General features: G+C 41.8%; 1 protein-coding gene across 1 annotated transcript; it reads right to left on the reverse strand.

The window, feature by feature from the left end:
* LOC102304695 (sorting nexin-18) lies at positions 1-12,237 on the reverse strand. Its single transcript, XM_005931881.3, has 4 exons — positions 11,012-12,237; positions 10,393-10,686; positions 9,739-10,121; positions 1-4,419 (listed from the first exon to the last, which is right to left on the reverse strand). Exons 1-4 carry the CDS (start codon positions 11,731-11,733, stop codon positions 4,193-4,195), a joined length of 1,626 nt encoding a protein of 541 aa, XP_005931943.1. The 5' UTR covers positions 11,734-12,237; the 3' UTR covers positions 1-4,192.
* Between the last annotated feature and the right edge of the window lie 57 nt (positions 12,238-12,294).

Genomic DNA, 12,294 nt, shown 5'->3' on the forward strand with positions numbered 1-12,294 from the left:
GACAACTGACTGACTTTATTAGGTACACAGATTCAACTGCTCGTTAACGCAAATATCTAATCAGTCAATTACAGTTCGGCAAATCACTGCATTTAGTTATGTAGACATGGTCAAGACAACATGCTGGAGTTCCAACAGAGCATCAGCAGATGTCGCAAAAAAAGAGGTAATATCGAGCAGGCATCTCTGTGGGGAAAAAATACTGTTTATGCCAGTCAGCTTTGAGCAGAAGGCAATAGTAAGAACCATTCGTTATAACCAAGGAATGCAGATAAGCATTTCTGAAGAGCAGATGGGCAGCAGCAGCAGAAGACCACACTGGGTGCCACTCCCATCAGTTACAAACAGGAAGCTGAGGTGACAATTCACAGAGGCTCACCAAAATTGGACAACAGAAGATATTACCTGGTTCTGATGAGTTCCTGCTACAAAGGAGTATTAGTGCCGCATTTTGAGAATAAAGTTGAAAAAAAAAGAAAAAGCAGCCGTAGCAAAATTATATTTTTTTCTTAATGTGGCCTTAATACTCTGTCACACCCGACTGTGACGTTCAGATGGCAGAGCCAGGATTCGTTGTACACAACATGAATGAGTACAGAAAACTTGTTTCTCTACATGTATATCTGTGGCCAGGCATGCACGTGACAAGCGTTAACACCATAACATACACCAAAAATTCTGAATGCATTGCACTGTAGAATTCCACGTAGATTCTTAATCTGGTCACATGCATAACATCTGGGGTGAGTCAAATTTTTTGTATTACCGCTCCACAACCCTCATCTCTGACCTTTAAAACTCAATGAATCAGGCAGCGTTTAGAGAGCAGTACCCCAGAAAGGTCTTGTTTTTTTTGTTTGTTTTTTTTGCAGGTAAGTCTGAACGCATTCTGAACAAAGCACAATTTCAAAGTAAAATCAAGACTGAGTGGAGGGGAGAAAGAGGACAGTCTAAATAATGAAGGGCCTGCAGTTGGAGTAACCTGATCTGCAGTCTTTGAACTCTGGTGTCAGATAGCAAGGAGTGAAGTGGTCCCTTCACCAGAGAAAACAAGAGATGAGAGACTTTTCTCTAGGAAGGGTAACATAACACAATTATGCCAATTGTGTTATGTTTTTTTTTTGTCTTGCATAATCAGTGAACAGAAACAAAAACCAAATCAAAAATGCTCTTTCAAGCCTGTTTGTGCAACAGCTGTCAGGTAACGTGCGTAAAGAAACATACTTCTGATGGGAGGAGATATTTAGTATGAACCTGTTCCATGAACGGGCAAGAATGTGACAGTAAAGTGCCAACATATGTCCCCTCCTTAGCACAGTCATTAGTGTGGATATGCAGTGATGTGCATGTTAACGCTCTGGTTAACTCTGTCTTAATGTATCTTGGGTGATTAAAGCAAAAGTGCAAAGAGAAGTGCAGCTAAAGTTTTTCAGGGAGTAAATACGTAAAGTAATGGATTACTGTTTTAATGTTAATGTGGACTGTACTTTTCTGGCTTTTTCTGTTCTAACTGTATTTGAATTTTGATACTGAAGTCACTGTGTTGGTGTAACTGAAAGCTACACGGGCTTTCAGATAAAGGAACATGGACAGCTGTAGAAACCATGGATGAGAAGTTGTTTAAGTTACACCATTTGGTAGCCTGATTCAAAGAATCACAGGTAGTGGGTAACCATACAGTAGTGTCTGCATAAACAAGCCTGCATTGTTCCAATTCAGAGGTCACGTGGAAATCAGTTTGGGCGGAGCCTCATGTTCACCCTCTGATAATGAACTTTACATCATTTGGACTTACGTCAACCCTTGCATAACCCTTTATAGGTCACTCATTGAAATGTTTGGAAATTCAAGTTGGTCTATATTGCAAGTTTTTTATTTTTTGATAACGTTTCCACATTTGTAATTTTCATGGTCCAAATCAAGGTCAGTGAAGCAGCCACATAAATTACCATATGGTAAGGTGGGTGGTGGGAAACATCCAAGTGGTTCTATGGCCTCCTGGAGAAGGGGAAACGAGGCTAATTTATGTCCAGTGAAGTCACCAAACATTGTTTCTCACCTGATAAAGGGTTTAAAATGTGTGACCACCCCCAACCGTCTGCAGCAGATGGCTGCCTCTCTCTGAGCCTGGTTCTGTCAGAGGTTTCTTCCTGTTGAAAGGGAGTTTTCCCTTGCCAGGGTTGCCAGGTGCTCGCTCATAGGGGGTCATTTGGTTGTTTGGGTTTTCTCTGTATTACTGTAGGGTCCTAACTTTACAATATAAAGTGCCTTGAGGTGACTGGTGTTGTGATTTGGGACTATATAATTGAAACTGAACTGAAAGTTTAACACAAGAATAATAACACTGACTAAGCGCATCTACAATGACAACTCTGGATGTTTCATAGGCTTTTCTCTGATTTTCAACCGTCATTTTTTTTCAGCGGGTACAGCTGATTATGGATATATTTTTTGAAAGTGTGGCGTGTTATTACAGCACTTGAATTCAGTGAGCTTATTCTTTCACAAATGACTGCAAAGGCATGCTGAATGGCTAGGTAACTGATTCTATACACCCTTGGCACTAAAAAGATGAAAGATTAAGAAGTGTGGCACAATACCTTTTGTCCGAATAGTGTGTGATCATCACAAATATATTAATATTCATCAAAACAAACACCCTAAAATATGCAGAAAATGGGCCTATATTGTGCAAAAATGCCAATGATCAACAATACAGAGTCATAACTGAAATAAATTCTGCTTTTATTTATTTTTTTATTTTCTCCCATCATGTTATATTGAAAGTATATCACTTTCACTTTTGCTAGCGATCCAAGTGAACAGCTAAAAACCAACCAGGATGGTGGTTTGTCCCATTATAAACTTTGTAAAGTGAAATCACAGGAAAGGAATGAAGTCACACCTGATACCACAACTCAGACTGACAGTGGCTGATACTTTAAACCCCTGTAACCAACTCCACTGAACTGTATCTCTGAGTTTTCTGCATTTTTAAGGAAAATATAAGTAATATTAAACAAATCCTAACTGTCTCTCAGAGAGCTCAGCCTGCAACTCAATGCTGATTAAATCCAAGGAGCTTCTGGGTGAATCGGGCTCATTATATCAGTACACGTGAGGCATTGTGATCATATTTTGGTGCCGTGTTAGAAGGGAGTTGAAAAGCTGTTATGTCTAGTATTTGAACAATGCCAACCCCAAATAGCATTAAAAGAATTGGTCTGTTAGTGATGCATGTCTGAGATGTACAAGTTGATCAGTTTCACAAGGACTGCCATGTTTCTCAAACAAAAAGCTTTCACTCTAAAGCATGTAAAATATGCTATAATCACAATCACTGCCTGCATGCTCTCGCTTTACTGTTTCCATGCCAGAAATAGCTGGCATTCGAAAGAGCTTTTAAACTTACCCTGAATTGGGTGAGAGACAGATGTAGCATTAGGTTTTCATAAAACATCTGGAAGTTAAGATTACTGCGGTACCGCTTCACCATTAAAACATTTAAGAGAAAATGTTCAACCACAAAAAGTTTCAAATGCAAACAAGGTGAGGGTGATGTGAAAGAAGTCAGACATCACAGGTAGCTCAGATTTCAAGCTGTGATGGAAATCCAGACTTGAAACCGATTCTGGAAAGTAGGCAGTGCCCTCTTCCCTTTCATACGCTGTCTTGTTAAAACAATACTGAGCAGGTCATTCAAGTTAAAACAAATCAGTACATTTATATCTTTCAGGCGCTAAAACATCCAGTTCAAGCGATTTAGTTAGTTTTCCAGTCTTTGTTTGGGCTGTTGTTGATTGTTCTTTCCCGACCGAGTGCTCCCATGAAGAGGCAGTGGAGACGGTCACGTGACCCTGAAACTGTGACTCAAACGCAGCTCCAGTCATACTGAGAGCAGCTGTTTTAAATATCTGCTGCAATCCTGCTGAGTTGCAACATGTGTCTGGAGCGTCAGCAAAATCCTTGTTAATGGTTACATTCATCAGAGCTTCAGATAATACAAGAAGTTGTCAAATGGCCTGTATTTTTCTTCCAATGATCCTACTAGACAGCGAGGGATCATCACAAAAAAGATTTTTCTTTTTAAAGGACAATAAGATGCTCTCGATTATGAGAGGATGACACCACCACCACAACCCATTTCTTTGAAGCCTTTGTAGTCTGTTCTCTTCCTTGTCTCACTCTTGTGCTACTGGTCATCGTCATATATCTGCAGTGCGTCCTCAAGCTTGGCCGTGATCTTCTGGAAGAAGCTGATCTGCTGGCGTAGGTGGTACTGCATCTGTGAGCGGAAGTCCCGTACACGTGTGCGGTGGAAGTGCTGGATTTCTGCCAGCGTGGCGAAAGAAATGATGTTGCAGCGGTCGTGCAGCTCACCTTCCTTCTTTGGGCAGTCTTTCACCTTGGTCAGTGCACCTGGGAAAATATATCGGAGAGTTCAAAGGTAAAAAAAAAAACCTTCGGATTTTTCACAATAAAAAAAAAAACTTATTCAAAAATATTCTGTGATCATGACAACACTGGAAATAAAACCCTGACACATTTATTTCAGAAATAATATTCTACAGCTATCTATCCATCCATCCATTCGCTTCTGCTTATCCTTTACAGGGTCGCGGGAGCCTATCCCAGCTATCATAGGGCGAGAGGCAAGGTACACCCTGAACAGGTCGCCAGTGTGTCGCAGGGCTAACGCACAAAGACAAACAACCATTCACACTCACACCTGTGGGTAATCCTCACTAACTGCATGTCTTTGGACGGTGGGAGAAACCCACGCAAACACAGGGAGAACATGCAAACTCCACACCGGCCTGATGGTGGAATTGAACTCAGAACCTTCTTGCTGTGCGGCAACAGTGATAACTACCATGCCACTCTGCTTTGATATTAATCTATCTTAAAATACATTACCTTTCTTTACACAGATAAACAAGAACACTTCAGCGACAGATAGCTGATAAGATAACAATCTAAGTTTGCACACTTGAAGTTACAGTCACTAAAGATTGTGGCAACACATACACAGATATTTTTGGGTTTTTAGCTTTTAGCCTACGTGTAAACTGTTATCTCCATTTATCAGATCACTAAAAATGGAGCCTCCAGAGACACATTAAGGGCATACCATTGATGTGGTATGCCCTTAAAGGCAATGGTATGATGTTCTTTTTGACATCATAATGTGCAATGTTTTTTTTCATGAGACAATTTCCTGTAATGGTAGGTGCAGGCAAAATACTGTTGCAATACATTTGTTATTCTTAATATCTGCAATTTTGTTCCTCTGTCTAGAAAGACAGGCGTGAGAATGAAGTACTACATCCAACACGAACTCTCATGGCCCAGAGTCTGACGCCAACATCGTCGCCAGTTTTAAACAGGCCTCTCTGTCTGTCTAACAATCCCAACAATCAGATGACCCCGTGCTGATCAAGCGCTTTGGTGACAAAGGGAAGGAAAAACTCCCTTTTAACAGGAAAAACCTCAACTCAGGCAGAACCAGGTTCAGTGAGAGTAACCGGTCTGTCGTGAGCACTTTTGGGGGGGGATTTAAAAACATTAAAAAAAAAAAAAATACTAAGAAACATACTGGGCCAAGGGGAACAGACACTCTGACAAAGGACAAGTGGAGACAGCAACTATACATAAACAGAAGGGTGATTAGAGGAAGTGCAGACAGCTGGGGAGAAGAAGACATCTGAACTAAATTGCAGAGCCAAGACAAGGGAACTAAAAGCAAAGCACAAGGAAAAAAACTAACTTTCAAAATAAAGCAGGAAGTGAGATATCTAAAAGTGGAAAATATGAATGAACGTACGGGAGACTTGACACAAAAAGATGGAGCACTGAGGGAAAAAAATTACTCTAAAGCAACTAAGAACTAATAAAATGGGTAAATACACTAAGGGAGAGAATACATTAAACAGTTTAAACAATAACCAAATGCAAAGTTTAAATGTACAAAATTTAAAAGTAAAAACTCACAAACATTGGATGAGACAATCTGAGACCATGGCATTGTCATGTAAATCACCACATGGGCTCAGGACACTTCAAGAAATGATCTTGAAATTAGACAGGTTAAAACGTTATTCGAGTATAATCCAAAAACGCTGCCATCTTCTCTGGACGCTTCTTATTAATGTTCATTTAAAAAGCCTGCATCTCTGATGGTATGGAGGATGCATTAGCGTGTGTGGAACTGGCAGCATGCACATCTGGAAAAGCAGCATTAATGCTGAAAGGTATATACAGCTTTAGAGCAACATGTGCTCCTATCCACACAATGCAGTCTTTTTCAAGGTAGGCCTTGCATATATCAGCAAGCCAATGCTAAACTACATACTGTCCATGCATTACAGCAATATTGCTTTGCATTAGAAGAGCACTCAACTGGCCTTCCTGCAGTCCAGACCTTTCACAAACTGAAAACACTTGGCACATTGTGAAATGAAAAATACAACAAGGACATTTTTAAAGCAGCCACTGGATAACTCAAAGACTTTATTATGAATGGAAGGAACAGGAGGACTCCTGCACAGTACTTTCTTTTTCCTCCTTTTTTTGCCTAGCAACTTTTTGCCCCCTAGGCTTCTGATTGGACAAAATTTATATGGTTAAGGTTATACCGCCACTTGATTTTATTTTTCAACATAAAATCCCCATTATAAAAAATACACTTTTACACCCCCATTGACCAATTTTCAGGACTTGATGATAACAACAGAACCATTCATCTTCACAGCTTGCTATATGGTTGTGCTCTCTTTAGCTTGTTAGGGTTGACTCGAGTTTTTTGTGCTCAGATAAAAAAAAAAGACACTCATAGGAGTTCAGTTTTCCCCCTGAGACAACACTTAGTTGTTTTTTTTGCCAAAATTAGAAAATTGAGACTTCAAAATAATTGTCCGCAAAGCAGTTGATGACATCAGGGTGGCTACACGGAAAGAGGAAGTCAAACTCAATAGTCAAATCAAGGAAGTCTGGAATATTTTTAGAACTTCTACACAAATAATTAAAACACAATTCTACAAAAGGAACTTGTGCAATACAAAATTCACGAGGTCGTAACTGGATCACATAAAATCAGGACATGTTGAGAAACCTGCAGAAATGTGCTGATTGTTGCAAACCTTTGCCAGGTTTCTTTGAAGACACCCATCACCCACTTATGACTCACAGTGTTTAGAGTGACTCAAGCTTTGGGGGGGAGGCTGTACAGTCCAGACAGACATGACCAACAAAGAGGGATCTCAGAGTTAAGGACTAACTCACATAAATGTGGAGGAAATTGCGAGGAAGCTGATCTTGAACGTGCTGACCTAGTTTCTCCTTCTCTCTATCTCACGAAGATCAGAAGCACAAGTTTGCCACCACAGTGAAGAAAGAAAAAAAAAACCTTGGACTTTGCTCTCCTCCCTGCCAAGGGGATTACTGAGCTATAATTTGAACTCTTGTACTGTTATGCTGGTAGGAAATCTTGTAAAGCTCTGTAACTCTCCGTACCCCCTCATACATTCACCTCCCCTCTTCTTCTTCTTCTTCTTCTTCTTCTTCCTATTTTTCTTTAACCAACAGGAGGAAAGAGGAAAAGGGGGGAACAAAAAAAGAGGAGGAGGGGAATGTAATCCTGAGACCGCTCCATTTTGGATTCCTGTAGTCCCGGGGCAACAGAGTACAAGAGGCCCAGGAATTCCCACTCATTCAAATCAGATGTAGCCTTTAGACTTAAAAGACTGAGCTGGCATAGATGACTGTCACCGTAAGTGACATATGTAGTTCAACAAAGCAGTCAAACATGAGGTGTTACAGCTGCCATTTTATATGTTTTCTAATTTAGCCATTACTGGAGAAAGTGTATATGAGACAATATGAGACTGATAGAAATTAGGGGAATGTGGAGCTGCTGCTGCTGCTGAGAAAAAAATGAAGCCCGATGCGTCTGGAAACGCAAACCCGCTAGAGTCCTGTTTTCCTTCTTACCTATTTCTTTATCAAATCAGATGCCTCGTGAACTAAGCCAGTCATCTTATGCGAATCTAAGTTATTTCACAACCCCAGCAGCAATGTCGACTCTGCAGTATGGTCAATGGTTGAAGGATGTTACTCACCGGATACTGACCTTTTCTAACACCAGCAGAGATGATTACAAAAGTCTGAGAGTGCTTATTGTAAAGGCTTACAAATTCTTCTGCATGCTGGGTCTATTTTATAGTTGTGTTAGTCATTTTCTTTGGATGTGTTATAATTAGGGTTATAATTTAGTTTACAGCAGGATAGAATCTAGCTGAAAACTAGAAGAGGATATACCGTGTTACTGACATCAAGGGTAGGAAAAGCATAGAGGTTTCTGTTACCACTGAAATGTTTAAACCCTTACACATCAGCTCAATTAGTGAGCACAACACTGAAGAAACTTGAGTAGACTTTCATTTTGCTTTATATTTTTGATCCAAATCAAATGATTTCATGGTTATGATCTGGCTTGTAGCTGGCTGGCTCACTTGAAGGCTTAAATGTATATAAAATGTAATAATTTTCTGAAACATCAGTGGACAAAATGAATGAGAAATTCACTACTGGAAGTGGAGGTCTTAAAAAAAGTGGGCGGTCACTGTTGAGCTCTGTAAGTCCACTTGAAGCTACCGACCATGAATAAACAGAATCAACTCTTTGTATGAAAAGGACAAAAAAATGTTGCCAGTCAGTGTTTTCAGTGATGAAACCCACGCCGGTGCCCCAGAATTATGTCACTACTTTGTGGGAGATCACCTGAAATGTTTAAATTACGTTGGCCAATCTTTCCGAGATATTAATCAATTTGGTTATAATTTAAGTAAAATGTGTTTTACTGGTTTAACTGGTTTTTATTTGGCGTCCCATTTTATACAAAATACCCCGAACCAATGATGCTCTGTGGAGAGAAACTTTGGCATGAAAAACTTAACAGGAAAAAAACAGTGAGTTAGTAAGTAAATGGGCTTTGCGAGGCATAAAACAATGTGTTTGTTATTTGTCAACAGGAAAGGAGGTGAAGCCCTGTCAGTCACACGGACTATTGCAATTCAGGCTCGTTCCACAGTTGGGAGCTGGGATTGTATCTGGAGAACAGAGTTCAGCAGACTATAGAAACAGTGTCTCTCGGTCTGGCAAACGTCTGGACTCTGCGTGCCAGGAGGAACTCCCTCCTCCCAACCTGCAGGGAACTAATAAGCCAACTCCTGCTTTGTAAGTGTGTGTGTGTGTGTTTTCAAAATGAGCAAATACAGGCCCTCGCACAGTACCCCGAGTGTTACAATGGACCACGGGTTTCAGTTTTCGACGCAGATTGACACTGCTCTTCACTAAATGAAAACAGATGTTTCTCTTGGTTGGGATACAGTCAGAATCTGGGTCTTTGTATGTCTGCATGATTAACAGACATGCTAGAAGCATTTAGACGCATATAATTCGTTTAAATTTTTTTCTTTAAACGCCAGTTAAAAGCTTCCCTACATACTTGGTGCCGAGTCTGTTTCCTTTCCTCTAAGTTTGTTTGTTTTTTGATTTTTCATAATTGGTTTGTTACTAATTAGAATTTATTTTCTCAAGAAAGTATTTTAACATGTTTAGGCAGTATTAAAACGTTAGCCCTGCATAAAAATGTGCTCAACGTCTTTCCTTTGCATTTGTGCTCTAAGACTGCAGAGCTGAATTTTTTTTACCAACATGAAGACAAAGACACTCTCCCACCTTTCTGCACATGGATGATGTCAGGGAAGTTGGCCAGGTGTCCTTTGTAGATGTCCAGCAGGTCGGAAATGAGGTCCAGGTCCTGCCGCGGCTGATCAGCAAAATACTCTCCTATTGCCTCGTAAGACTCCCCCGTGTAGGAAATGGCCTTGTTCAAGCCCACTGAGAAGACCTGCTGGTCCAGCTCGAAAGCCTGGGCCAGGAGTTTGAAGGACTGTCCAACCTTCTGGTACTCCTTTTTGAACCCCGATATTTGTTTGCGGCCGAACTCGTTGATGCTGGTGTTCACAACTATGATGTTCTCGTCCATCTTCTTGGTGAATGTTTTGAAGCCTTCAATCTTGCTCTCGACTTCCTGCAGGTCCAGAGGTACAGAGGGGGGGCTGACGGAAAAAAGAAAGGGGAAGATTGTCATTTTAAATCTTTTTCTACTGCTTATCTTTTGCTCACTATCTGGCACACCCTATTTTTAAAGGCCTTCAACTCCAAGTTGTTAAAACAGAGCAAAGAACGTAGTTTATAATATTAGTTCCCTATACAAGGTCAAATATCTTTCAGCTAAACTTAACACTATTAAAAAGAACCTGACAAAAACTTTGTCATTTCCCAAAATGCTATGTGCATCTTAATAAAGACCAATTCTCAGACTCCTACCTGATTGTGAGGAAGAAATTGGCCCCGACCAGCTCGTCCCTCTCTGCCTTCCTCTTTCCCTGCTTCCATGCCTTCTCATCCGCCCCACAAGTCAGGAAATGCTGGAAAACGTCACAGTGCGCCAGCACAGGATGGCTTGTCATGTGGTTCATCCACCAGATCAGACCCTTCCTCCTCTTGGAGAGGAAGTCCTCTTCAAAGCGGCCCGTGGCCTGCTTCTCTGGCAGGTGGGGCACTGAGATGACAGGGAAGCGCTCCACGAGCCGACCGTAGAGCCAGTCAAAGTGTTTATACCTGCAGGAAGGAGTGGAGAGAAGAGAAATTGGGACTGGTTGAATAAGCGAGGTAAGGTAAATGCCAGGAGCACGTAGTGAGACAGAGTGAAAAAGATAAATGGAGGCGAAGTGCAGGAATCTTTTCCCAACATGCCCTGAGGGAATTCGAGTGTAGTTCAACTGACAGACACAGGGACATGGAAACAATGTGAAAGCTGTTGAGGGAACCTCAGAGAGGAAACCAGAGAAGGCTCCAGATGGCAAAAATCCACAGCTCTGTTTTTAACATTTCGTAAACCGCAGTAAAAATCTGAAAAGTGGAGAAATGAGAAGACGATACATACCTGCGGTTGACTTGGACATTGGTGTGCGTTGGAGTAAGGCCATATGACATGTAGCTCTTCATCCCTTTGAACTTTGTTTGCTTGGTGGGGTCGTCAATGGTGCACGTGAACGGATAAGGGTCCTCCTGCCACTCGGGTCCATGCTTCCCCATCACCACACAGATCCTGTCTCCATCTTTCACAAAAGCTGACGCCTCCCCTAGCAGGAAGGCCTCTCCTCCGGACTTGACGAAGGTGGAGAACCTGTTCAGGTTCCTCCCCACTGTGGCTGAACTCTTGGCCTGCTGCTGCTGGGAGCTCCCACGGCCCGGCAGGGAGGTGGCAACTGGGTGCAAAGGAGGGCTGCTGCTGAGACCCTGAGGGACATTGGCCACAGGAGAGCTGTCGTCCCACTCGTCATCCCAGTCATCATCGCTGCCCTGGCTAGTGTGGAAGCTGCTGCTACCAGCCCCAAATCCTCTGTGAGGCTGGGAGGATGTGTAGGAGGTCTGGACTTTGGTTTGGGTCAAGGAGAAGCCATTGTTGTTGGAGGTGATATGGTCTCTGATGATCTCAACATAAGAGGCAGGGAAGAGGCCAGCCTCCCCCCTGCTGTTCTCCCCCTCCAGCCAACCCTCCAGCTCCTCCTCGCTAAACAGAGTCACCACCTCATTCTCTGCTATGGAGATCTCTCCTGGATTTTCAGAGTGGAAATCGTACAACACTTTGGCCTTCAGCGCCATAATTTCAACACTGCTGCAATATAGTTTTATATATTTATATCTCTATATATAGATATGTATTTCTGGTTCTGATTCTCAAAGCTTCCTCGAAAATGTTATGTCTTCCAGCACGATTAAACCTTTAGGATCTGTGCAGCTTTAATCAGATTTAGGAAGTTTTATGGTAAAAACAAAAAACAAACCATTCCACCTTTGACCAAATTAAACACGCTTGTATCTGTGATCCACGCGCAAAAGAATAAGACGGACACGCAAAAGTAGTCCTGTATCCGACACCCACCTCCTCTCTCTCCTTTTCGCGGGTTCAAATATCATTAGTTTCCATGCACAACTTAATCCAAGTCCGAAAACGCATTCAAAACCTGTCCTTTTTTTCTCCCTTACGGAAAGACACCGGCTATTCAAGTTTAAAGCCAACAAACTTGCGACGGCAGGATAGCCGTCTTTCCCTAAGATAAAAGCCGGGGGGAAAGTCCTCTTTTTTCCCCTCCTCTCTCCAAGATGCTTGTAAGTTAAAGGCACCAGCACTAACACGTAGTTACACAGGCTGACTAACGGAGG

This window comes from Haplochromis burtoni, unplaced genomic scaffold (genome assembly GCF_018398535.1).
Source record: "Haplochromis burtoni strain Fernald_Lab_line unplaced genomic scaffold, NCSU_Asbu1 Contig_151, whole genome shotgun sequence".
Classification (NCBI taxonomy): Eukaryota; Metazoa; Chordata; class Actinopteri; order Cichliformes; family Cichlidae; genus Haplochromis; species Haplochromis burtoni.

Excerpts from the sequence above, each read along its gene's own strand:
- LOC102304695 (XM_005931881.3), bottom strand. The coding sequence starts at position 11,733 with ATGGCGCTGAAGGCCAAAGTGTTGTACGATTTCCACTCTGAAAATCCA. Across the intron at positions 10,687-11,011 it reads AATGTCCAAGTCAACCGCAG|GTATAAACACTTTGACTGGC; the intron begins GTATGTATCGTC and ends TCCTTCCTGCAG. Across the intron at positions 4,420-9,738 it reads CATCATCCATGTGCAGAAAG|GTGCACTGACCAAGGTGAAA; the intron begins GTGGGAGAGTGT and ends ATATTTTCCCAG.